The sequence below is a fragment of the Dermacentor variabilis genome, chromosome 1 (genome assembly GCF_050947875.1).
Source record: "Dermacentor variabilis isolate Ectoservices chromosome 1, ASM5094787v1, whole genome shotgun sequence".
NCBI classification, from domain to species: domain Eukaryota; kingdom Metazoa; phylum Arthropoda; class Arachnida; order Ixodida; family Ixodidae; genus Dermacentor; species Dermacentor variabilis.
In genome coordinates, this window is record NC_134568.1 from 49,671,333 (window position 1) to 49,699,068 (window position 27,736).

General features: G+C 42.8%; 1 protein-coding gene across 1 annotated transcript in view; it reads right to left on the reverse strand.

Annotated features, from left to right (window-relative positions):
- cutlet (chromosome transmission fidelity protein 18 homolog) overlaps positions 1 to 27,736 on the reverse strand; it is a 116,062-nt gene that overhangs the window by 84,204 nt on the left and 4,122 nt on the right. The window contains exons 2-4 of the mRNA XM_075687099.1: positions 21,675 to 21,827; positions 13,833 to 14,149; positions 13,336 to 13,416 (exon numbers count right to left, since the gene is read on the reverse strand). Of these exons, the coding sequence (XP_075543214.1) occupies positions 13,336 to 13,416; positions 13,833 to 14,149; positions 21,675 to 21,827 (551 nt within the window). The remainder of the gene's footprint in view (positions 1 to 13,335; positions 13,417 to 13,832; positions 14,150 to 21,674; positions 21,828 to 27,736) is intronic.

The following is a 27,736-nucleotide window of genomic DNA, read 5'->3' on the forward strand; positions in this document are numbered from 1 at the left end:
TAACAATTTTGTAACAGTGTTCTTTTTTAACTGCCTAAGGGTTATAAACCAAAGTCAATACAATAACTATGCTTTAACTTAAATAAATGCGCTAGGTCTCGAAAACAAGACTGACACAAAGGCTTACAAAGAAACATGAAAGCAAGTGTGAAGTCGATGCAAAAATCTGGTTTCTTGCCTATAGTTTCTAATGCCTACCAGGTACAAAATTTCAGCTCACATTATATTTGAACTAATGGATAACCAAAACCGATACATAATTCAGACTCACCCTTGCATCCCGTCACAACCATATACAACTGAATGAAGAAAATTTATTTAGCATTTATTTCAATGGTTAGTTCATGCAGAAATTCCGTTACGGCCTGCTGCCCACTGCAAGAAGTTCACCAGCCCTTCCACTCTGTGAAGAAGGACGAGCAACAAAGCTGCGGTGTGTGTTACCTCAATCGATGCACATATGTATATATAGCTCTTATTATTATTATTCTTATTATTGAAGGACGCAAACAACGAATACATCTTTTGACTGTGGAGTAATTTATTCTTGTTCTTTCATGAAATAGTGATGTGCAAGTACTGCCGCATGGCAGACGGGAATTCTGTAACATTTACAACTTCACTGCGAACTAACTATGACAAGTAAATGAAACTCAGTGTAATGATTGAGTCGTCTTAGCAGCCAATTTCCGTACGATTTGTTTTCGGATAGTTTCGATAAAACAAGAGTTACAGCCGTTTTCTGTAACCATACTTTCTCCGCAGATAGCCATGTATTGACAGCATATGGGAATTTTGTAACGTTTACAACTTCACTGTGAACTAACTAATTATGACAAGTAAATGAAACTCGGCGTAATGATGGAGTCGTCTTAGCGGCCAATTTCGGTATGATTTTTTTGAAGATATCTACATTAGATTGAGTGCTACAGAGTATTCGCGAGAAAATGGAGACAAACATTTTTTTGTGTCGATGCGACACATAGATAGATGGACATCAATCACTGCCGGAGCTATATACAACTTCACTGTAAAACATTATGATTGAAGACAAATTTGACCATTCGCGCTTGATTCAATTGTTGCTCAGCAGACTGCTCATGTTCCAATCATTTGAATCAGACTTGTCTAAAACTTGCTTTGTGAAGAAATGACCACATAAAGCCTACAGACAATGAAGCCAAGGAAAGCATCAGGGAAATTTCAACCACAGTTAATTTTCCCAATGCCTTCCTTAGCTTCACTGTCTGTTGGCTTTATGTGATCATGATTAACAAAATCAAGCCCCTCGGTTCCCATTTTTCTCTCGTGTGTGAAGAAATGTGTTTTTGGCCACCAGATAGATATTTTGAATTTACATGCATGCCAATAGGTGAGGCTGATGCAGAGCATTTCAGCATTCATGCCATGGATGACAGGGCAATTGCCACTGTCATGCAGAAGCCTCTTATCAACATTACTGAATTACTAACCATGGCAGGCGTGACCAAGTAGCGTGGCATATTACACTCTTAAATAAAGTTTGCACCCTTTGGGGCTTAGCCTGTCACACAACAAGAAGTTTACAGTCACTTTAGCATATGCTAAAGAAGGTGAAGGCGAAAGCCTGTATGCTAACGAGACATTCATTAAATTACTTTGACATTCTCATTCGAATGTGTTGTTACTTCCTATTACTTGTTTTCTCTGTACTTGTTCTCTTTTTTGGTCACCTAGACATTACCACTGGTTCTGTGTGGTTAATGGCACATTAGAACGGCCGTGGCAAGTCTATGAAGATCATTAAGACACATATGCAGGTTCAATTAATGATTTTTTTTTATATTAACACTAATCGACGAGGGTAGCTACATGGGCTACATGTATATATGGTGCCCTCTACTTTCTTGTAGTGAAGGCAGAATGAGAGGGACATGGAAAGGCAACTTAGACAAACACACAGCGCTAACTTTCAATAACAGATTTATTTTCAGTTCTTGCAAGCATACTTATACTCCTCAAAACGTCATAAGACATGGGTACATCGCTCAGCAAAGAACAAAACTGGGAAAATCACATGCAGACACTTTTGTGGCCACACTGATTATTTAGAAGGCTGTCTCTTCAATGCAAACAAAGATAATAATCGAGCTCTTTTTTTTAAATTGATAATGAAATACTGGCGCATGCACTTGAATTTTGGGGGCTCACGCCGGATGGTCAATTTTTCGACCCATGAGTCATCTAAGACATTTACCTTAATAATCGTCATCTATCTTGCCCGCATTTCCTTTCTTTAACGCTAAGCACCCGGTACTTCCAGATCACGAAAGGCATGCACATTATCAACGTGACATAGCATTCTCAACAGGACAGTAGCGAGTGCAGAGTTTTCAAGAAAGGAAACACAAACAGGGCAGATGACGATTATTGTTGTGAGCTAAAACAAGCCCCAAACGGTTCAAACTTCTTGAGAGTGTATATAAACCCAATAAAGCTTTAAGAATGAGTTTTTTACATGTATCATCCCGGTTGGCAGAAACATGCCCATGTGCTTTGTTCCTTTCTGTTTCAATTTTTACACCAAATATTTCACTTTTTCATGGGCAAGTACCACACGAGTATGCGGCCACCACTTGGCCAAAAAATTATGCGGGTCCTAAGCACTGTGCGGAACCAAACCGGTGAACACAAAGCTTCTTTGGTGTAGATGCTTGTGTTGATGCTAAATGTGTGGATATTATGTGGTGTTACATTAAGGTAGACACTATCAGCGCTCTCTGGACAGAACTGGCCCTTGAGCCGCTTCCACTTACAGTGCCTCGCTACCTTACCAGGTAGCGAGGCACTGTAAGTGGTAAGGGAATACATCTGCTTAGGGCAGGTAGTGACCGCGGATCTGGATCATGAGACTGAAATAATCAGAAGAATAAGAATGGGCTGGGGTGCGTTTGGCAGGCATTCTCAGATCATGAACAGCAGGTTGCCATTATCCCTCAAGAGAACAGTGTATAACAGCTGTGTCTTACCAGTACTCACGTACGGGGCAGAAACCTGGAGGCTTACGAAAAAGGTTCTACTTAAATTGAGGACGATGCAACAAGCTATGGAAAGAAGAATGATGGGTGTAACGTTAAGGGATAAGAAAAGAGCAGATTGGGTGAGGGAACAAACGCGAGTTAATGACATCTTAGTTGAAATCAAGAAAAAGAAATGGGCATGGGCAGGACATGTAATGAGGAGGGAAGATAACTGATGGTCATTAAGGGTTACGGATTGGATTCCAAGGGAAGGGAAGCGTAGCAGGGGGCGGCAGAAAGTTAGGTGGGCGGATGAGATTAAGAAGTTTGCAGGGACGACATGGCCACAATTTGTACATGACCGGGGTAGTTGGAGAAGTATGGGAGAGGCCTTTGCCCTACAGTGGGCTTAACCAGGCTGATGATGATGATGATGGCCCTTGTGCCATTAAAATCTATTAATCAATCAATCAATGTAGATACTACTATGTAGCATTATGTAGATGTCATGTCCCTTCTTAAAAGGGCGTGCACAGTTTACCTCTGCAAATAACTATAATCTATCCCTCAGCAGGGCAACATTGGGTGCGCCACAAGGCACTGGTTTATCGTCTCTACTTTTTTTCATCTACATCAATAACTTACCCGCTAACATTAAGAATAAATTACGTCTTTTCGTGGACAACTGTGTCATATATTCCCCTATCAAAGGCTCGAATGACATCACTGCACTCCAACAGGACCTCGATTCCATCGCAGTATGGTGTGAGAAATGGTTCATGCCGCTTAACCTTACTAAGTGCAAAGCTCTCTCATTCACCCACAACCACAGCTTAACCAGTCACACCTACACAATGAATTTTGCTCCTATAAATCATGCCCCATTTCGCAAATACCTCGGCGTTCACATGACGTCAATACTATCATGATGAACACATACTGACATCATCTGTTCTAATGCTTCACATGCCCTTGGATATTTAAAATGTAACCTGAAAACCACATCACCTCAAATAAAAAAGCTAGCATATCTAACATTGGTACGTCCTCAGTTAGAACATGCATCATTTATCTGGCACCTTTCCCAGTAATATCTTACCTGTGATATAGAATCAACACAAAATCTCGCTGCTTGGTTTATAACATCCGAATACTCTCATGAAACCAACATAACCACACTAAAACGTAGACTTCAGCTGACATCACTTGCCTCCTCCCAGATCATCTCACGTTTCTGCTTGCTTCAAACCTTTTATTACCCTCCGTACTCCACGCATTTCTCATTAAATCCACCCTCACGTACATCTTCCTGCTTAAGCCACAGTCGTCCCATAGCACGCATTATCACCCGTTCATCTGCCTTGAACGCTTCATTCTTCCCTGATGCAATAACCCATTAGAACATACTTAAAGAAGGGAATTGCGCTAAAAAAGACACGGACGAGTAAGGACATGGACGGGCGCAAACAGCCTCCTAGAAATAGTCTGATGCACTGACCGTAAATCATTCTCCAAAATGTCAAATAACCACATGGCTTAATTGCTGATCCTATCTCCCCCTTACTGCAACACAATGTCTCCCTTTTTTTTTTTTTCACAATTGTTTCTGGCCTGTTTTTGTTTTGTTTTTTCTTTTGCTGTTCTGTTCATTTGTTCTGAGATAGTCGCAAGGATTAAAGCCCTCCCTTATGTAATGCCTCCGGACATTTAAGGCAAAAATAAATGAAATGAAATGAAAAGAAATTTAATATATGTTAAGGAGATTATACCTATATAGACGTCCTGCACATGATGACATTGCTTGTGTTGAAGCAATACAGGAGAATGAATGAAGTTGACTTTTTTACTTCTTAAAGTGAATGATTGTCACTGCTTCATATTCAAGCATAATTACACCAGCGACAGCTTTTATCCCACTTTCAATACTGACACACTGTTTATCTCACAGTGTCGCTCGAATTGAAACAAGGGGCGTACTTACGGAGAAGTACGAAACAACACCTGATGCTTAACTTGTCTACACCCCTTGTAAAGAGATGATCAATCACACCTCAAAAACGATACATTCGTAAATGTCATTTGAGGCCACATTGAACTATACAAACACCAGTAGTGACATATAAACCCACGCTACTTTGCGAATGCTGGCTATCTAACTCCTCCATGCTAAGGCTGCGGCTGTTTTTTCTTGTTTTCCCTCTCCGCACCCGAAGTTTGTGGGAGACCACCCGCTATGTCTATTCAGCGAGACACTGACATCAAACCCGAAGAAGGAGGCAAATAAGCTACATCCTCACGCCACACCTGGACGACCATACTGCAATAGCATTATCAGGATCGGCTCAACCATGTCTTTGATTGCAGTGCCTCTCCGCATTATAAATTACAATAAAACCTTTGCAAGGACACATGTCGTATCACTACTTGTTGCCGGGCTAGTTGGTTCATACATTTAACAATATAAAAGGACGCGAAACAATGTAAAATAATAACAGGACAAGAAAAAGCATCACTCGCAACTAAGTTTCCTCCTTCTTGTCCTCTCTCTCTTTCCACTTCAAATCGAATCGCATGAAATCAATTATCATATTAGAAAAATTACACCATAAGGTTGCTTCTTGTGCACTGATGTCGGGACAAACCCACACAGTCTCCAGGATCGGCCCAATTTATTCGGTGAGACACCAAGCCACGACAAACCCCAGGAAAATAGGCACAGAAAGCTCAGTTTTAAAATTTCTGGCAAGGCCTCTTCTAGCACACTTTCAAACACTTAATACTGTTGCAGTGTGGTAACTTATGGATCGCATCGTAGTTTTGCATCAAAAGGTCTCCGATTAGGTTGAACCACTAATTATGGCTCCCTTGCTGCTAGGACCTAGCACCAGGCAAGTATAAAGTGAGCAGCAGTATTAGACAGAAGTGGCAACATTCTTGCATCATGCGTGGTTCAGATGACTATGAACTGAATGTCATTAAACTGAAATATTATTGGTGCATTGTTATGATATTCCTCATAAGCGACACACAACCCAGTTTTTTGGATTTCTCCGAGCACTCCGAGCTGTCATGCACCTGCGGCCTCCGCAAGTTGTTACAAGACAAATGGCGCAGCAGTGTTTCCTGCATACTATGTCCCAGCACGCGTGCTTTGATGGTGCTTTTGCTGCTTGAATTTTTCTTGCGGAAGGATGCTTGCAAATAACTTTTTCTTCAGCCAACATTATTATAATTTGTTTGCTAGATTCACCAGCCATACAGGCTACAAGCAGATGTTCGAAATAGCCGAAAACTTAGTTAAATCAAAACCCGTGTCACGAAATTACTTCATTAAGTCACACAAAACAAAAATACATGGCTTTAAATGGAACTAAAATCTGGAAATGAAAATTGTTCTTTACACAGTCAATTTCGCTAAATCAAAGGTTGTTATGTTTAGGTTTGACTGTACTTGCAAATCTATTTGCGACTACTCTATTCCTATAGCATTCAGTGGCTGCAGCTCTTGTGGTAACCTATTTCACTCAGAAATAAAATAGTCCTAAAGTTATTTTATTTCTTTTTAATTTTAACTCAAGACTGTACAATTTACTCTCTGGAGCATACATATATATAGTGAATGTTTTCCTGGATATGGTAGTAAACATGTACTTATAGCAAGAGGACACACATGCTAAAAACGTCTTTATTTCCAATGTTGACGTGAGGTGACGTGAGAAGGCAAGGAAACGCTACTACTAGGGTGCCTTGATCTGCACGCCCCGGGGAATTTTAGCTACCTTTCACGTACGTCCATGACACTCACGTAGACCCTTTGCGTTCTGCGTGCGTTCTGTACAGGCGCACCGTTGACACCTAAGAGCTCTACGTACACAAAGCCTTTAAGTATGTGAAACTAAAACTTTCTAATAACACAACAGTGGTAGCGGTCAAACAGGAGAAATTGAAGTTCAAGGTAATACATTTCTACTAGTTCTGAAAAATAAACACCATGCACATTTATCAAGTGGACAAGTGACGCACGGCATGCAGACTCAAAGCCGCATTAAAGCACTGTAGCGTCTAGGCAACGCTGTAGCCCCGTAGAGTCTAGGCGTCACACTTCAATTCAGCACTTTTGTGCCCGGCGTGGTACCTTTGCAGCTGTGGCATTGCTCAATATCGCAGGTTCAATCCCAACTGCAGCAGCCGCATTTCGACAGTGGCAAAATACAAAAACGCTCGTGTACTTAAGTTTCAGGTTCTCGTTATAGAACTCCAGTGGTCAAAATTAATCCATAGTCTGTCTCTACCAACGTTACTAGACTAGCTTCAGTTGTCAAACTCTCTGCCTGTGCACTTACTGCCGCTGTCACCACTCCTTTGACAGCCACCAAATGAGGGTGCCGTTCTATCGAGCTCCACTGCAGACACCTCGCCAGCCTTGAGCTCGTATGGACGGGCAGCTTGCACGTGTTTCGTGCTTGCTGGCATTCCCCCTTGTCCGAATAAGTGATACCATGCGAGACCGGTATCCACCTACAACAACAGATTTATCAGGCTAGTTGGTTCATACTGAAAGAAGAGTAAACTGCACGAAGAGAAGAGACGCATACGACACAGCACAGAAGCTGCGTTTCTAAGTGCCGTGTGTTTCTTCCTGCCCTCTTAACCTTCCGCGCCATTTACTTTTCACCTAGAGCAGCTCGGCACATTTTCTTGCTACGTTTACTGGCTTCATCATCATCATCATCATCAGCCTGGTTACGCCCACTGCAGGGCAAAGGCCTCTCCCATACTTCTCCAACAACCCCGGTCATGTACTAATTGTGGCCATGCCGTCCCTGCAAACTTCTTAATCTCATCCACCCACCTGACTTTCTGCCGCCCCCTGCTACGCTTCCCTTCCCTTGGGATCCAGTCCGTAACCCTTAATGACCATCGGTTATCTTCCCTCCTCATTACATGTCCTGCCCATGCCCATTTCTTTTTCTTGATCTCAACTAAGATGTCATTAACTCGCGTTTGTTCCCTCACCCAATCTGCTCTTTTCTTATCCCTTAACGTTACACCTATCATTCTTCTTTCCATAGCTCGTTGTGTCGTCCTCAATTTGAGTAGAACCCTTTTCGTAAGCCTCCAGGTTTCTGCCCCGTAGGTGAGTACTGGTAAGACACAGCTATTATATACTTTTCTCTTGAGGGATAACGGCAACCTGCTGTTCATGATATGGGAATGCCTGCCAAACGCACTCCAGCCCATTCTTATTCTTCTGATTATTTCCGTCTCATGATCCAGATCCGCCGTCACTACCTGCCCTAAGTAGATGTATTCCCTTACGACTTCCAGTGCCTCGCTGCCTATTGTAAATTGCTGTTCTCTCCCGAGACTGTTAAGCATTACTTTAGTTTTCTGCATATTAATTTCTAGACCCACTCTTCTGCTTTGCCTCTCCAGGTCAGTGAGCATGCATTGCAATTGGTCCCCTGAGTTACTAAGCAAGGCAATATCATCAGCGAATCGCAAGTTACTAAGGTATTCTCCATTAACTTTTATCCACAATTCTTCCCAATCCAGGTCTCTGAATACCTCCTGTAAACACGCTGTGAATAGCATGGGAGATATCGTATCTCCCTGCCTGACGCCTTTCTTTATTGGGATTTTGTTGCTTGCTTTATGGAGGACTACGGTGGCTGTGGAGCCGCTATAGATATCTTCCAGTATTTTTACATATGGCTCATCTACACCCTGATTCCGTAATGCCTCCATGACTGTTGAGGTTTCGACTGAATCAAACGCTTTCTCGTAATCAATGAAAGCTATATACAACGGTTGCTTATATTCTGCACATTTCTCTATCACTTGATTGATAGTGTGAATATGGTCTATTGTTGAGTAGCCTTTACGGAATCCTGCCTGGTCCTTTGGTTGACAGAAGTCTAAGGTGTTCCTGATTCTATTTGCAATTACCTTAGTAAATACTTTGTAGGCAACGGACAGTAAGCTGATCGGTCTATAATTTTTCAAGTCTTTGGCGTCCCCTTTCTTATGGATTAGGATTATGTTAGCGTTCTTCCAAGATTCCGGTACGCTCGAGGTCATGAGGCATTGCGTATACAGGGTGGCCAGTTTTTCTAGAACAATCTGTCCACCATCCTTCAACAAATCTGCTGTTACCTGATCCTCCCCAGCTGCCTTCCCCCTTTGCATATCTCCTAAGGCTTTCTTTACTTCTTCCGGCGTTACCTTCGGGATTTCGAATTCCTCTAGACTATTTTCTCTTCCATTATCTTCGTGGGTGCCACTGGTACTGTATAAATCTCTATAGAACTCCTCAGCCACTTATTTAAGCCACTGGCTTAATTCTTGCTTACTTGCTTAATTGCACAATTTACTTGCTTAAGTCTGGGGCAGTTATAAGCCAGCTAGCAAGACCAAATTTATTATCCACAAAAATAAGAGCACAATTTCCTTGTGAATCACTGAATGCTTCATTAAAGAAAATGAACTAAAAAACAACTGCATGCCCTACATATATAGCTAAGTCCTAAACTGTCACAAGGGACATAATCTATGCAAATGATTTGCGCCCACGTGGAAACCAAATCCACCTACAGCAGCATAGTACATTTCCTCGCTTCCTTTACTTCAAGACTGGATTCCCGTCGCTGCTCCAGGAACCTTGCATAAAGATGCATGCGCATCACTTATTAAAATTTAATGATGTGAGCACTCAGTTGCTGAAAGTGCAAAGAGCACCCAACACGACTCAGCATATTCTCTTACAGCTCTTCTAAGATAGCCCAGAACAGGTCACCAAATTCAGTGGGAATGGTTCAGTGGGAATGGCAGCAGGTGGAACGTCTGATTCAGCTTCCGAAGTCGTATGGCAGTCACTGCAGCTCATCATCTTGGCAGCCTTCTTAACAACGTAGCTACCAAGGTAGTGGAGAACAGCTGCAGATGCAGAAGGGCGACTGTAGCTTTGTTGGGGTGAGTCCCTGTCTACCTCCTCCTTCTGACATTTTTCAATTTGAGCGAGCCTTTGTTGTGGTTTGAAAGTGGAAAACGCGACATATTTGCCATTGATGTCCTCAAGAGTAAGCATCCGCCATAAAAATGGTAGCCGAACGCCTTCCATTTCACTTAAAGTGACTTCCTTCATAGTTTCAAGACTGGCACCTGGGCTATAAGTGATCTGCACTTCTTGTGCGTCTTCACATTGACCCCCACTTGAATGTGACCAGGTGAGACCAACTGCTTTTCCAGTGTTCTGCTCTCTTCATTTGCATCTTCTTTTCCGGTGGCTTCAGCAGGTACAAGGGAAGGTTTGGAAACGCTTTCGGCACCACACTCTCGGCAAGTGTCCACTGGCCTCATGGCACCTCAACCGTCTGTCCGTTGATATTATACACATACCACTTTAAGATGTCCTGCTCACGGAAGTGTAAATCACACACCTTGGATTTCGCAGAGTTCCCGGTCGGTCCAAGGAATCGCTCTGTTCAACGCCGAGCGAAGTGTCGCATTGCTGGGAGCACGGAAGAACTGGCATGCCAAACTGTCGGCATCATTCCGATAGCCGCTTGTGCAGCCACGAACACAGCATGTTGGCATCGTCTGCTGATATCCTCAACAAATGCGGGGAAGGCTACAATTTCGCGAATGACAATTCCTGCTGAAATCCGTCATAAACAACCAACTTTGCAACACATGCTTCCTCCAGCCCGTCTGCGTAGCTGGCTATTAAGGAAGGGAAGCTGGGTGCGACTGCAGCGCCACGAATGCACGGGTGCGTGGTGGTTCCGCGCAATGCCACCGAATTTAACAACTGAAGCTAGTCTAGTCACGTTGGTCACTATGGCATGTCTCATAATCTGATTATGGTTTTGGCACGTATCGTCCCATAATTCAAGAAAAGTTTAACACTTCTGTCACAATGCAATGTGCTGTGTGAGGCAATGACAATACTAACCTTCTCAGAGGTTATGAACAATGGTGCAGAACAATGCCTCAAGCAAACACATCTCGCTGTGTGTTCTGTGTACTATGCAGACAAACAGCAGTGGTGCATGCATGGTAACATTTACCATCAACTAACTACTCTTGCATTGAACTAAATGCTGAAGAAATTAAACATTTACTGTCAACATCACAGCTAATTATCGCCGATCAAAGCAACCAGCACAGAAAGCTTTGCTTACGTCAATTCCCACAGTGAGTGGGATCCACATATTTTTTTCCACTGATTTCCATTAGAGGGAACTGGATTGCACTTTGAGCACGTGGGCATGAAACCACCAGAAGTTGCCGGCCTTGTCCCAGAAGCGAGCACCAACAGCCGCTCGATTGCTGCCAGCGGGACAGCGTTTTTCTTTTCCGAAACAATGCCTGCCTGTTGCACAGTAAACTGCAGAAGCCAACCAGAAAAGTCTTCAGGGAAGACATTTCAGGTGAAAGTACCCCGAAATCGAAATATCGGGAATGTTGCTGATTCCTTGACAGTTTCGGTTATGACGGAGCATTCCGGAGGCCTTCAGAAGTTATACCTAGAGCTACATGAGCACATGTTTGAGTCAGCTGCTGAGTCGAACCACTTCATGCATCTTGTGAAGTGTGTAATGGCATCATAGATCAAGATTAGAATGCATCACACTCCAAAGACAGCGACTGCCAAGATTACTGGATCAAACATTCCCTAGCAGTTGATAAAACTTATCCTTTTCAGTCATCAAAAAAAAAAAAAGATCATGCATATCGACCTCACATGGCTACTGTATAAATACATGAGCTGTTCTGGTGTGTAATTTTTTACTGGTTTCATGCGCAGATGTAGCATACTTTTATGGCCTAACTTCTATGCACCTCACGATCAGCAGAAACTGAACAGTAATTATTATCGGGCAGTGAAGGAGCTCGTTTTGAGCTATAGGTAAATTTGGCGCTCAGGTTCTAATTTAGCCATTATTACACATCACTAATTACTTATTGTAATTATCACTAACAACCTACTTTTCCAATTTTATTTTTGTCAAGGCTGCAGGGTATCATAAATCGAGATATATTTATCAGTTGTCATAATATAGAGCTCAAAGTTTTGGTGCTTTCTATATTGCTGAATTTACTGTAGATTGTTCTCATCTGGCTCGTTATAGTTTAAAGCATATTGCACATTGCATCTTTTATAACACACATGGGCAGTGCCACTGATCTCCACTAAGATCAGTGGGCAATGCCAGTAACTGCAACATTATAGCTCTTTTAAATGCAGCTCCTTGTACACTTATTTAGCTGCCCTCGGCGTTATACATATGAAATGCAAGCAGTTTTTTTCACTTTTGCACTAAAAATCTTACTACTTATTATAAATTTCATGCACTGTAATTCTAAAGGAACCCAAAAATGCAAGTGCTTTTTAGCTCCGTACCAATGGTAAAACAACTCTCCAATTATTATTTTTACTTTTTTTTTACTTTGCGCAGGCATATGCATTTAGAAATACACAGGTTGTCATTTTTGAAACCTTTCCGAATGGCACGCAGTGCCCCACAAGTGAAACAGCAGCAATAGATAAATCTAGTCATAAACATGCAATGACTGTGCAAATTGTAAAAACAAACATAATCACAGCGTAAGAACATTACAACAAGCGTAAACGTCCCTGGCAGAAAGGCACACTTCAAGAAGCAATACTTCAAGCGCACTTCAAGAAGGACGTCAGGCTGATGTGTAGATCTTTTCCGCTTAAAAGATGCATTCAGCCACAATTTATTTGCATCTGTGGCTGCCCCATGCTCTATTGTCTTGCTCTGGCAACCACGAGCGAGTGATACTTAAGAAAGTACAGAGAAAGTGCAACCAGAAAAACAGCTGCAGCCTGACAATACTTCGTCTGCGTGCATTAAGAAGTGCAGTAGACACAAGCTTCCAGGCCAAGCAGCAGAACTTTCGGTGGCTTCACAAGCTCCCACCCCGGGTAGCGGCAATGCGCCATCCAGCCAATTTAGTGGAGGTCAGTGGTTTTTTTCATCCACTTTGATTTCCCTTCAACTTAACATTTCATCGTTATCAAATAACTACCCCAATTCAAAATCTGTTGGCTTCATGTGGTTGTGACTAACAAAAACCAGGCTCCTCGGTCCCCCTTCTCATTTATACCACACACACACACACACACACACACACACACACACACACACACATGCACGCACGCACACACGCACGCACGCACGCGCGCGCGCACACACACACACACACACACACACATGCACGCACGCATGCATGAAATTCAAATGCTCAAATAGAGCATAAAAATTTTGCATGCACCTTACAGTGAAACAAATAAAATAGGCCTTACCTCTGCCTGTGCATCAAGCCATATATCCCAGAAAGGCCGCGTCAGGAGGTTGCCTTTTGGACGATTACTGGGCAGCAGAAGCTAAAACATAGAAATCAAAAGTATATACAGCAGGTATAAAAAAATTACGTGGCAATTTAGAGGCAAGTGCAAGAGAAATCCGTTAGGCATTACGTCACACCTCTGCGAGGTCCTGGATCCATGATTTAAACCGTGTTCACCACATTGCAAATTCATGTAGCTCTTCACTAAGAGCATTTTCTCTTTGCACATCATACTTGTAACTAAAAACTTCAAACAAACATTTGGCGCCTTTTTCCAATATGTCCACTCGTTTTAAATTTCCTTGAGGGAGATACGGATTTAACAACATGTTAAGCCGAGTTTGCACAATCATGCATTACCCAGGTCACACCAAATACCAGCAATGCAGGTCATTTGAGGAACCACAAAGCTAGTTTAAATGATTGAAAAGCAACATAAATCCAGCCATTTACCTCCACGTCATCGGCCCAGTTGTCAGCCCTAAGTCCAACAAACTTGAGTCGTCCATCACGACCCCTTAGACCAGTAGTGAGCACATATGAGCTGGCATCATCCCACTGTGTCTGGAACAAATCTTCCTCTGTGTTGGCAAGTGGCGGTGGTGATGGGACAGAAAGGTCATCAAGGGCTTTTCCTTGCACAGAGGTAGCACATGTAGCACCATCGGCATCATATTTGCCATCGTCAATGATGAGCTTTTTGGGCGAAGAAAACTCAGAAGGGGTGTTTGAAGCATCATCTTCAAGCCTCAGTTTCTTGCGCACTGACTCTGAAAAAAAAAAATGAACCATTCCAGTCTGTGAAGATGGATGACCAGTGAAGCTGTTTAGCACACGATACAGAGATGACATAGAATTTTGAACAAAGGTACGAACATATTTATTGTCCTAATAGGTGGTCATCATGACGATAGGTATGCACACACATTCTCATATCACCTGTTATTAAATGTGTCCGTCACCTAAGACAATGAATGGCTCAACCATTGCCCTAAGCAATGGTTCATACCACAGCAAATAAACAAAATTTTAATGCAGCCTCCCCAATACGACGACAGAAGAGAAATGAAATTCTACGCTGGAATGATGTGCGGCAATGGAGCCAGCTGTGGAAGAAGACGAGGACAACGAACGCGCGAGCAGTAGCACGAGCCCGTTCGTGTGGTTGCGCCGAGGGGCGCCAATGAGTTTGTTTGCGGACGACAGAAATGCCCTAGCCATATACAGCTTCGCTGTAAAAGACACTAAGTAATTTGGTTTAATGTGCAACACTACAAATGTTTCAGTTCACAACACATTTCACAAGCTTTTCATGTGATGAAAAAGAGGACTAGCGATGAGGACACTGCAAAGAGCCAGTCAAAAAGTAGGGAGAGCTAGGGAGATGTACACACAAAAGCAGCCACTGGTGCCATATTGTCTTGCATCACAATGCTTACAGCTTTGTTGCAAACTTCATTTGATGGGATGAATTAATGCCCTCTAATTTTAACAAGGGCAAAAAGAACTTCAACAACATATTTTTTAATGAGAATATAGTAAAACACACAGCTTGTATTGCATTGAAAACAAAAATCTCACAAATGTATGGTAGCACAGAATTTATAAGAGCAAATAATTCACATGAGTGTTTTGCTGCAAACAAAAATGCTTCCCCTATTTTAAATATATTAAATATCCATGTTCCTCTGTCCTTTGCAGCTGTGTTTTTTCACACTGATATGACAGATTTCCCCTATTTTAGCAACAATACCAAAAGCCCATGCAGCCAGTCTCTGATATGACATTTTATCAAGCTGCCGTGAAACAAGTTGCTATGTTATCGGCAGACCTTTTGGTGCCACTCACTTTCCCTGCATCTGATTTTCCCATTGCCTCAATGCCCTGCTCCTCATTTAAGTCACCTCTCATTTCGCACGCTAACGCTGCAATGCCTCAAGAAGTGCCACCTGAAAACCTGCTCCTCCCTTTCAAACAGTGAGACTTGTGGTGACTAAGGTGGATGGTAGCTGACCAACCAACACCATAAGAGAGTGGTTGAAAAGGAAGAGTGGAAAAGTAGCAGTCTGCTTGGAACCAGCTTGAATTAAGTGCCTCTGGCCACATTGGAGTACAAGAGTTGCAGAAAAGACAAGGTCACCTTCGGCCAGTGATACCGGTCTTCAGATGTAAAAATTTGAAGGACCATTACGCTTCGCCTTTGAGAGTAGCATGCCGATAGCATTCAAAGATCCCTGACTGCTTCTCATGCTTCCCCGCAACTGCAGCTTATGTGACCATAATGTTTACCAGGAAACGCTGGCGGCAAACACTATGCATGAAGGCGAGCTTTCTGGCAGAAACATGGCCTCTTGAGTGGGCCGCAATGCGGCGGAGGCAAGCACCATCTGGAAGTGTTGCAAGGAACTAGGCGAGCTGCTCCATGAACTCTGAATTCGCACACACACACGCATGTGCGAATCTCGGATGCCAGGGCCGGTCTATGAATGGTAGAAACACTGAAAAAGGGGTATGTTTGAGTTTCCACATAACAGAATTATGTTTTCTCGTTTTCTCGAATTATGTTTTCTCATTTTCTCATTCGACGCAATAACCTTATCGTTTTCGGCCTACCTGAAACTTCTGGTGAAACCGAATCAGACTTGAGGGGAGCCGTTGCTGGTAAGCTGTTTGAAGTAAAATTGGGCATTATAGTGAAATCAATAGACCGAATTCACCGGCTGGGCAAGAAAAAACCAAATATCTCACGATCAGTCATCATCAATTTTTATAATCACTCGGAAAAGGAAAATGTGCTCAAAAACTGTGGAAAGCTGAAGGGGTCTACCATTAGTATCTGCAATGATTACGTCAAGGAAACTGTCGATGTCAGGAACAAGTTGTGGCGAAGCAGAAAGAACAAATGGTGCAAAAGTGAAGCTGATTCATGATAAGCTTAAAGTAAACTCTGCGAATGGGAGCTCTACGAATGGGATCGAAAATGGAACATTCGTGGTCAATGCAAGCATAGACAAGATAAACCAGAACGTCACGACGGCTCTGAAGCTTCCGCTCATGGTGGATCACGTATGCCTGCAACGTTGGATAGTAGGGGTGGGATGCCACCTCAGCCAGTGCGATCATAGCTCAAATTTCTTTCAATAAATTCGCGAAGCATTGTAAACAAAGTCACACATTTAGAATACTTACTGATTACATACAGTCTCCATGTTATGGTCATAACAGAGACATGGCTGAATAGTGTCATAACCAATAACTGCATTGTACCGCCGGGATACAAGATTTTTCGATGGGATAGGGACACTCGAGGTGGTTGCGTGGCGGTGATAAATAAAAGCACAATGATGGCAATAAAAGTGGATTGCCATTTACCAGAAACAGTGTGGTACAAGGTGAATTACGCCAACATTTCGTATCTTATTGGAGCTGTCTACAGACTGCCTAGCACTTCGCCTGAGTTTTTAGAGGACTTAAATATGTTTTTGTGTGATCATGTAAATGGAAACACAAGAATAATAATGGCTGGGGGCCTCAACTTACCGCATATTAACTGGGAAAGTTTTTCAACTGGTCATGTAGAAACCCGTAGTGCTGATAGGCTATTAGAGTTAATGTTTTCTCATAATCTCACACAAATTGTAAAAGACTGCACAAAAATCACCCCTACGTCACAGTCATTGTTAGACTTGGTTTTCATATCAAGTAAAGTGGCCGATTACGCCGTATCAGTTGAGGACGGTATATCGGACCACAGAATGGTTGTGGTCGACGTGTTCTGTGAAACCAGCATTCAAGCAAAACGTCATGTTTATGCACATGTTAAAGACTACGGTCGTGCTGATGATACGATTATCATTGACTTTTCAGAAACGTCGCTTGGCGAATTTCAGATTATATCAATGCTAGAGTCGGTTGAACAGCTCTGGAAACGTTTTAAGAAAATTGTGCAGTACTGTTTAGATAATTACGTACCTACTCGCACCAAAAAAAAAACGAAGAAACCCATGGATAAGCAGAAAAATAATTCAGATGAAGCGCAGAATAAAAAGAGTTCACAAAAATAAAAGGGTCCCAATGGAAATATCTCGTGCAAAAGAAAACTTGAAGGCAGAGATTGCGCAGTCTAAAAAACAATTTTTTAATAACACCCTCACTAACTTTCTGAAGAGCTCACCACGAAAGTTCTGGCTGTTTTTTAAGGAAACTAATGAAGGAATTGAAGAGATTGTAGAGGGAACGGAAGTAATTACGGAAAAGTCTGATATCGCTGACAGATTCAATCGATATTTCCAGTCAGTGTTCTGTACGGACAAGGATGACAACAAAGAATATGAATCGGCTCCTACATTGCCACTTCAAGCAGATAATAATAATATTAACCGAGAAGGCATATTTGATTAGCTGCTCCTCTTGGACACGAAAAAGTCATTTGGGCCTGACGGTATACCTAATGAATTTCTGCGACAATTCGCGGAGTGGTTGTCGTATTACCTAGTAATTATATTTCAGAAGTCTTTAAAATGCCACTCGCTACCTCAAGATTGGCATAGAGCAATTGTTGTCCCAATTTTTAAAGGCGGCAATAGAACAATGTTGAGCAATTATAGCCCTGTGTCTCTCACGTCAGTGTGTTGTAAAATATTTGAGCATATAGTGGCAAAATACATCAGACAATTTCTGGAACAAAATGACTTATTATGTCCGTTTCAGCATGGATTCCGCAGTGGCCTTTAAACTGTAACGCAGTTGATCGAAACCATTCATGATTTCTGTGTTGCTATAGATGCCTGCGTGCAATTCGATGTAATCTATGCATAACAGATAAATTGAACTGGCATCCCCATGTTGAAAATATGTGTCAATCAACATACAGGAAGTTGCGCTACCTGCAAAGGAAATTGCGCCAGGCGACAAAAGAAGTCAAGTTGATTGCATACAAGACATATATCCGTCCGAGCCTAGAATACGCTGGTGCTGTGTGGAGCCCCCATCAAGAGGTTTTAAGACATAAACTAGAACGAATTCAGAGAATGTCAGTTCACTTTATCTGCTCGAAATATCGACGAAGTGACTCGGTAACTGAAATGTTAAAAATATGTAACTTGGTACCACTGGAATCAAGAAGGCAGAAGCAGCGATTGAAACTGCTTTTTCAAATACTAAACGCAGAGGTGAAAATAAACAAGGATGATTATCTAACGCTCTTTCACAAAAGGTTCCCACGAACAACACGCAGTACATTTGTTCAACCAATAATAGCTCAAACAGACTTATTCTGCTTTTCTTTCTTTCCTGACGCTATTAAACTGTGCAGTGAATTACCGAATGATGTGGTACAAAAAAATACTGCGAGTGATATTGAGGTTGGTCTTGATAAGTATTTCACTCAAACTGTACAGCTTATTATTTATTCCTTTTATGTAAGTGTTTTTCTTCTACAAATGTTCTATGTGTTACAAATGTTCTCCTACAAATTATTTTCAATGTTTGTTCTATGTACAATTCAATTACTGACCCTCCCTGTAACGACCCTCAAGTGAGGGGTAACAGTATGATTAAATAAATAAATAAATATTCAAATTACAATCTGATGCAATCATGTCTGTAGGTTGTGTGCAAGTCATACTTTAGGATTTTTCTGAAGCATTTTACTTTGAGAAATTCAATTAGTTCAGTAAATTCATTGCGCTACACGGAGGGCCTGCGTGATTGGGTATGCATGATTCAGGATGATTTTTGCCAAAATGACAGTTGACGCCGGATGCGGGACGCGGGACACCGACGCCGGATTTTCTGTGACACGGGGGCCTTATTGCTACCATTAATATTGGTTCTGGGCTTACCAAGTACTTATCAAACTGCCCTTCCATTAAATGGTGCCTTTCATTCACTTTAGCGGCGATGTCGCAGGAGACACCCTCTGGCAATATGACAGAACCCTCACAACCTAATGGTCTTCCAACCGGCAGGCTCATGAGAAAGTTTGTGCCATGCACTTCCCTGCGCTCATTGGTGAGATAACCTCTGGCACAGCCACAATGAAACAGTAACCAAATTATCTGCCAATCTACTTGACTGGAGAAAATCATGGCTGTGCAATATGGTAGACGTGGCTGTCACTGTGCCTCTTGCTTTTAAAAATTACATTAAATTCTGGGGTTTTACATGCCATAACCACAATATAATAATGAGGCATGTCATAGTGGGGAACTCTGGATTAATTTTGACTACCTAGGGTTCTTTAACACGCACACAATGCACGGTATACAGGAGTTTTTGCATTTCACGCCCATCGAAATACGGCCACCACGGCCAAGTTTTGATCCCGAGCCCTCAGGATTAGCAATGCAACCCCTTGCTTTTAATGTAGGTTGCTAGGCTTTCGGCCGAGCCAAAACTAGCTTTTTGGAGGAGGGGAATGAGTCACGTGATTCCCGAGGGGTCTTGAGCAGTGCACTGTAGCACAAGCATATCAATAGTTTCTACAGCAAACTCACAAATTTGTTTTGTGAGGAAGAAACTTTGCAATCTTTTAGCCGAGCAGACATCAGGTTTTGCATGTAGCAGAGTACGCTCATACCCAAGACATAGGAGAACCAGATTGTCCGTGGACTGGGCATGAAACAGGCTCTAAGGTCTGCCATGTACACGTCTAGCTAAACCAGGCAAGCCCAAGTTTGGGAATTCAGAAGCTGCTTGTTTGATGACAGCCGATGATGTAAATGTTTTGTTTGCTAATGTCTCCATAACTCATGACAAACCACATTGAAGGATGAACCTAGGAAAGCTTCTGTATAAGCTTACTAAATCTGGTTGAAACTGCCTATCACAACTTCGTATTCTCTTAAAAGGGTCATGAAAACACTTTTCCAATTAATCATAAAATGGCCGCACTACTAAAGTATCTCGTTGCATGAACCTCATGCTGCAAAAATTGATGTATTCCTTCAACTTTAAATGGAGTTATCACACTGATACCCATCTTTCTCTCTCTTTTCGTCACCGCTAGCATGCTGGAAGCCAAGAGGGTAAAGTTCCAGACAAAAGTTGAGTGTCGCGGCATTAAAGGGCTCGTCGCAGCACCCGTGTCCACCGTGGTAGACAACGCTACTTAGCGTGCCGCTGCCATCTCGGAGGCTACGCACAGCAGATGCACAGTGCAAAGATGAAATGATTTTTCTGTCTTTTCGAGATTGCAGACATATCTTTCATTTATTTAACTCAAAATTAGCAATTATGTATTACTGAGAATGTTCTAGCGAGCACGAAATCAGCCAATAGCGTTGATGGGCCAACTGCTTTCGATAACGACATTGTGGATGTGAGAGCAAGCGACTGTTCACTGCTTTTGACACGAGATTGTAAATTCCCCCCTCAATGCAGTACAATATTTGGCTCACATGTTCACAGGAGCCTCGTTAACAGATCAGCAACGCTTTTTTACTATGTTAAAAAGGTGTTTAGGGACCCTTTAAATAAATTGCAGTTTTGCCCATAATGCCCCACAGTGACGTGAAAGCTGGAACAATACTATACATGTGATTCTTGCACCGTTTCGCATGGTGTTAGTTGGAGTGTTAGTTGAACCATACATAAATGTGTGTGAGTGATATGCTTTCAAGAAAACCTTTTTCGATGTTAAATCTAGTCCATGTCGTCTTCATTTGTGGAGGTGGCGTTCCCTAATAGTAAAGAAGAGGACAGACACAGCTTCTTCCCTTTCTTTCCTCTCCTGCTTTTTACTTCTTACTGTTAACTTCAATTCTTTCAGCTTGGTGCTCGCTTATAGATCAGATGCAGAGCGTGGCGTCAGCCCATCATAGCTCTCCAGCTGCATCATTATTTTCTGCTGTAGCACCGTCGGAAAGGAAATATGAAGTGCAGTAAGTCTTGCACAGTTTCGTGCAGTATTGGTTGGTGTAACATCTGCAAATACACATGGAGCAATCTCCTGTTATGAAGAAAATTTCATTACAGAATTGGCGTTTTCTGGTGATAAGTGGAGAGACACAGCTTCTTCCTTCTCTTTCCTATCATGCCTTTTGCATTTTGCAGTATTTTTCTCTGGTGCAGTACAGGTGGAGTGGTTGAGAGGTAAAACCTCTGACTGCCATTCCGTGGGACCAGAGTTCGAATCCACTAAGGGTCTCTAACTTTTTATAAACTTTTCGCAAACCACTTTGGTATTTCTGCAACGGACATCAGCGGACACCTGCACCAGTGATGGACATCAAAACAACTAGGGGAGTGAGCCCATAACAGCTACTGCTGTAAAGCAAAAATAAAGGAACTTACCAAGGGTAGGAGTACATGCATCTTGTTGTGAACTCCCATCAGGATCATCCAGAGTCCTTTTTGCCACTGATGAGCTGGACCGCGGTGTATCCAGGTCTGACACATCATTTCTACCAGACAGCACACGACCAGAAGGCAGCGGTGGTGGAGTATCTGCTCAAAGTAGAGAGAAGACACTATTTTGCAATTAAATCAATTCACTTAGAATAGCTTCACATGTTCTATACAAGCAAAGAGGAGGTCCATTCAGCATAACCCTACAGAAAATGTATTATATAGATACCCTACTTGAAAGCTTCCTATTTACGTTCCCGTACAGATTTTCCCCAATTACTATGCCCCAAGTCAACTAATAAGCATTCCGATACGTGGGTATGCCTTAGCTGTGGCAAACAACACACATATGTGATTTGCATGGGTGAACATAGATTGCACAGATAATTTCACCCTCCCAATACAAGTTTCCCACCATAATTATGATAAAATGTTGCGATGGTTGGAACAGACTTGTCTAGCTTTCTTTTCTCACTTCCTTTTATTCCTTTTATTTATGCCACACTCGTCAACACACTCCGTAACAGTTTAACATTCAACAAAACATCAATACAAATTTAAATTGATAACTTTCGCAAGTTGTAGGTGGTAACATATTTTTATTTTTTTATTACTTTGCCTATCTGGTTTGTTCTGTTTACTTTATAGATTTGTACTTGCATTGTTACCTTTCATTCTCTTATATTTTGATTATGTCCCCTCCATATTAGGCCCTTAGGGTAAACAATTGCAATAAAGAAAGTGTGTCAGTCTGGTACACATATATAAGAACAGTCCCCTACGGCCTCTCAAAGCACACAGACATACCATGAGGAACACTGCAGGGGACGTATTCTGAAACGTTCGCCGCCGCGAAAGTTTCGCCCTGGCCACGCCTCCGCCGTTGCGGCGCGCGCTGAATGGCTGCTTTGACAAAACCGGAAATTCACTTGCGCCACCTGAATTTCCGGTTTTGTCAAAGCAGCCATTCAGAGCGCGCCGCAACGGCGGAGGCGTGGCCAGGGTGAAACTTTCGCGGCGGCGAACGTTTCAGAATAGGTCCCCAAAATAAGAATACTAAACATAGAAACATATTTTGGATGAGAGATCCTTGTATTCCAAAATGACCAATTACAAGACCTTCAAATGTTTCATAATTGGCTAAACTTATTAATAAAAATTTGCCAACTGCTTTTCAGATGTCAGCAATAGTATAGGTTTGAAATTATGCAGGTATATAGTGAGAATGCCGCTGACTAGCTTACATGAGTGTACTGCTGTTGCGGATGCTTCAGTGAAATCAAATTTCACTATGTAAGATATGCAGGACTTGCACTAGTGGGGCCGCAGCCAACTAAGGAGAACCACAGCATCCATCTCTTCCAACTGGAACCAAACAATCTTCTTTGGCGCCCAACACATAACAAGTTTTGCACTTCCTACAGAAAGTCTGACAGATATTTGCAGGCACCTCTGTAAATTATTGACAAATTGGAAAAAAAAATAATCCCATAATATATTCAATCAATACCTGTGTTTCCTTGGGAGACAGACAAATATAGAACAATAATGTACGTAAAACCTGTGGGGATGCGCGACTCTCGCGCGTCCCCTGATGTTTTTCCCGCATAGCGAGTCTCCTATAATCCCACTTCGCTGCGTGGCCTGCGTGACGTCAGCGGCGGTCAATGTGGTTGAAGCGCGGTGCGAGAGATGGCGCGAGCGTCGCGCCGCTGCGGGGTTACTCGGGCGTCGGGAGACAAGGCGCTCGGGCTGTTGGGTTCGAGACAGGAAGCGGGACGTCCGTGCCGCACGTGCAGCGACCCTCTTGCCCGGCGGGTCGGCGCGCGGCGGGGACGTATCCCGCGTGCGCGCCGACCCATGCTTCTGCGAGACCGCCTCGCGTGGCCGCCCTCGAACGCGCCACGATTCGCGTGACCATACACGCGAACGACCAGGCCTTGGGATCCAGCATGGGGCGAACATATTCGCTCGCTTCCGGTCGCGGTGAGTCAGACTTCTAGATTTGTCGCGCGCCCATCGGCATGTTTTGCGGATAGCAACTCGGCTAGCAGGCACTGATCTATGAAAGGTGCAATAAATGCCCTTGTGATTGTTTGCACTACTGTGTTGTCGTTCCTTTGTCCCAAGAGTACCGAGGTGACCACCCCCACAAACCTTGCTATACCTGATATCACGCTTTGTTACCCACATATCTAGGGTAATTCATTTTGAGGGTTTTATATCAATATCCAGGAATAAAAATTGGACACTACAGTAGACTCCTATTACGATGAACCCAGTTAAGCCAAACTTTTGGATATGAGTAACAAAGCTAAACATTTGGTTGGTTTATTATTGGCCAATTACAAAAAAAAAAAGAAATATTTGAACACAACGGCAGGGGTGCTATAACGTAAAACTATTCTAAACTTTCTTATTCCAATTCTGCAATCAGCCCTCCGCGATTGGTCAAAAACTTTTTTGAACCACCCCCACTTCACCTGTCTGTCCTGTGACGCCACGAAAACCGCGTGCTCCCCATCTGGTATGACGTGTACACACCGATTATGCATGATTTGACTGAACAAAAGAAAAACAGTTATTTCTGATTCGACGCCTTTTCATCATTAGATCTCGGATATTGGTCAAAAGTTTCCGGGCTGCACCCACTTCACCTGCCTGTCATGGGACGTCACAAAACCGCAAAAACTCACCGCGTCAAAGTAACATGTACGCGTTAAAGATGCATTAATATGCTGAGCAAAACTGAACTTTCTTCTGAATAGCCACAGGCTGCCCCATTCCGAAAGGAATAAAAGATGGCTGCCGCCGATGGCTCAGGCACTGGCTACTCGCACCTGCCAGATAGCATGGGTTTATTTGCATATAATAAAACTTTTTGCGTGGCCGTGTAGCATTTTTGAGCACTTTCGGCATGTTTACGACCTCGTTCTGCCAACTCTTCTTTGCTGAGGATCAGTTTTAGCGTCATTCTTAAGCTTCCGTTGCACGCCGCCGCAATTTTTGACCAGCCACCACAAGCTAAGTAAGGGAAAGCAGACCAATCGCAGACGCAGGCACCACCCTCTTCATCCGGTTATTGATTTTCAGTGCAGTGACTCAGCCCATCGAATCCCTCTCCACTTGAGCGTGCTCCTCACCTCTTGTCAGCCAATTAGATAAAACAAGCCGCTCAGTGTAGGCAATGTTATTCGTTTTCGAAGCCAGCAAAAGTTACCTGCTATGAACGAGGAGAGCGTTTGATTGGTCTGTTCAGACAACCCTGTGGGTGATCGCCTGATGCTTGCATCGGCGGTTACACAAATTTGACGTCAAAAGATTGGAATAAAAACATACTGGAAGTTTTACATTATAGGGCCACTGATTTACTTAAGCTGAACTTCAGTCTCCGCCCCTGACATCTGAAACTCAGCTCAACGAGAGGTCCAGATCAGCAGACTTTAGGGGGGCGATTCTGTCAGCTGCATTAGAAGCTAATGGTCTTTCTGTGGGTACAAACAGCTATGCAAGCACTGACAACATGAAAAACTACACGGCTGGCACTACTGAAACATTAATTCAGGACGTCCTCAGGGTGCATCTGCAGGCTTATAATTTTTGTGAGGACACTGATCAGGAACCACAAGAACTAGCCGAAAATGCAATACTTTGGTGCAGTTTGTTTTTAACATGAGAAGCTGAAGAATTTTTTCGCAAGTTAGGTGAGATGTCAGCTTTTTGTGAAAATGTAAAGGTTTGCACAGCACCAACAAGCAGCAATCACTCAACTGCATAACAGTTGTGCAAAGCAATACATTGTATCATGCAAATTCAACAACTCTTTTTTTTACATCTGCCTTTTGTTTCTAATACTGTTTAAATTTATTGTTTTACGTTGAGCACATTTTCATGTTCCAGGAATAGTTGATATTTAGTCTTGCAGCTCACTTTCATTAAGACAAACGCCTTATAAGGTGAATAATTTTCACAGTCCATTTGAGTTCTTCTTAGCAAGAGCCTATTGAATCTCCTTGTGTCCTAAATTGCAGGGACGGACCAGGTTTTTCCTGAGAAACATTCAGGAATTCAGTTTTCTCTGGGCTATAGCAGGACAGAACATTCTTCATTTTCGCAAACAAGTTACAGAATTCTTCAAAGATGTCCTCGCCAACACTCATGATCCTTCTTTTCTTACACTTTAATTTTTCGAATATGTGGTCAGTGACCACAAAAGGCCTATAATCATCCAACAACTGCCTCTGGTTGCTTTTTTTTTTTAATGGGTGGGTGATAAATTTCGCACCTTAATTCAACTTTCACCTTGATTATGGGCACCCTTTCACACTGCACTGGTCACATTGGAACATATAGTATGTGCTGGAATTCCTGCACAACTCAATAAAATTTAAATGCTGTCATGGTACTTTTCAAAAACAGAAAGAAGACAGTGCTCATTTCATAGTCTTTACTCAGTCATAGTTGGAAAGTTACTGCTTATGCAGATTAACATTGACAAGGTGGTCTGAATGCAGCAGCAGAAACATGCCATTCTAACTTTTCACTGTGCTTTTTCGCTAAAGCTTACCACTAAAAGGGCACTAAAATGGCACTTTGAGCACTTGCGTAATGTTACTTTGCCATTAAACTATGTATCCAGGAAGATGACTTTTCCAAGAGAAATGGGTTTAAGTGAATGAATGAATTGGTTTTACGTGGCAAAACCACAATTTAGTTATGAGGCATGCCTTAGTGGGGGACTCCAGTTAAAGATCCACGGTGGTCCGTGGATCTTTAATGCATCTCCAATGCATGGGCATGGGTGTTTTTGCATTTTTCTCCCATAAAAATGCGGCCACCACGGCCGGGATTTGATCCCGCAACCTCGTGCTTAGCAGCGAAACACCACAGCCACTAAGCCACTGCGGCAGGTAAACGGGTTTAAGTACTGGATCTCTAACCCTATTTTGTGGTGTAAAAAGTGTTAACTATATTATTGGACTTTATCCAAAAACAAGGTGCCCTAAACATATTTTACTTTGACAGCAACAACAACAACAACCAAATTCGTGTTTCTATCTCAAGTAAATTGTAGCACTTGATGCGGTTAAACCTCGATATAACGAAATTCTAGATATAACGAAGTATTTAACTTTTCATAACCTCTTGTCCAAGAACACTATGTATTAAGACTCTCAATATAACGAAATTTCAATGCCGCCACAAAGGAATGCCGAGAAAATAAATGGAAACTTCCGCGAACGCAGATGGTCAAATGATTGAATTACAAGCAGCTGCTTGCAAACGCACCTCTAAAATCGCGCGCCATGCGGCAATAGCAACCGCCAAAGTGGAGCCGCATCGTGTTCCCTATAAAGTCCAAGTACGGTAAGATGCTATCGCACCTCGCGCACTGTGTACTTTAGGTGCAAGTGAAAGTAAGCGAGGATGAGACAAAAACGATGGTGACTTCACGAGTAACGCCCTCACGCGCAAGCAAAGGGAAAAAAGGGGAGGGGAGCGAGATCGCGGTAATGCGATCAAGCACGAGCGAGGGGGCGGGGGGTAAGATGGCGCGCGTCTCGGCCATGGCTGCGCATGCTTGTAAGCGCGGCTGAGCGCATACGCAGCCGCTGCCACCTGTGCAAAGAGGGGGCGTGCCGAGAAGGCATGGCTCCATGTAAGCTATCTACCCGCGCGTTTAGTATTGAAGGTTGCGTAATCTAGAGTTTCGGTGACCCGTTGGAGCGAGAGGCAGATGAAGCATTCGCTCCCCGCTGCCGGCGCTTTTCCCGATTGCGTCGTCCCAGTACAGGCGACAATATCAGCCGCGGGTACGAAATGCACGCGAAAGCGTGGCTGGCTCCGTTTAATTCACAGCGCCAATGTAAAGATATCATCTAGGTACGTAGTATGAAACCGTATCATTGGTCGCCGACTCCCAAATTTATCAAAATGAATTGTTTTCATATAAATTTGCTTTTTTCGATTGCCTGATAATTCAGAAAATTCTGCGACCCCTTTCCATG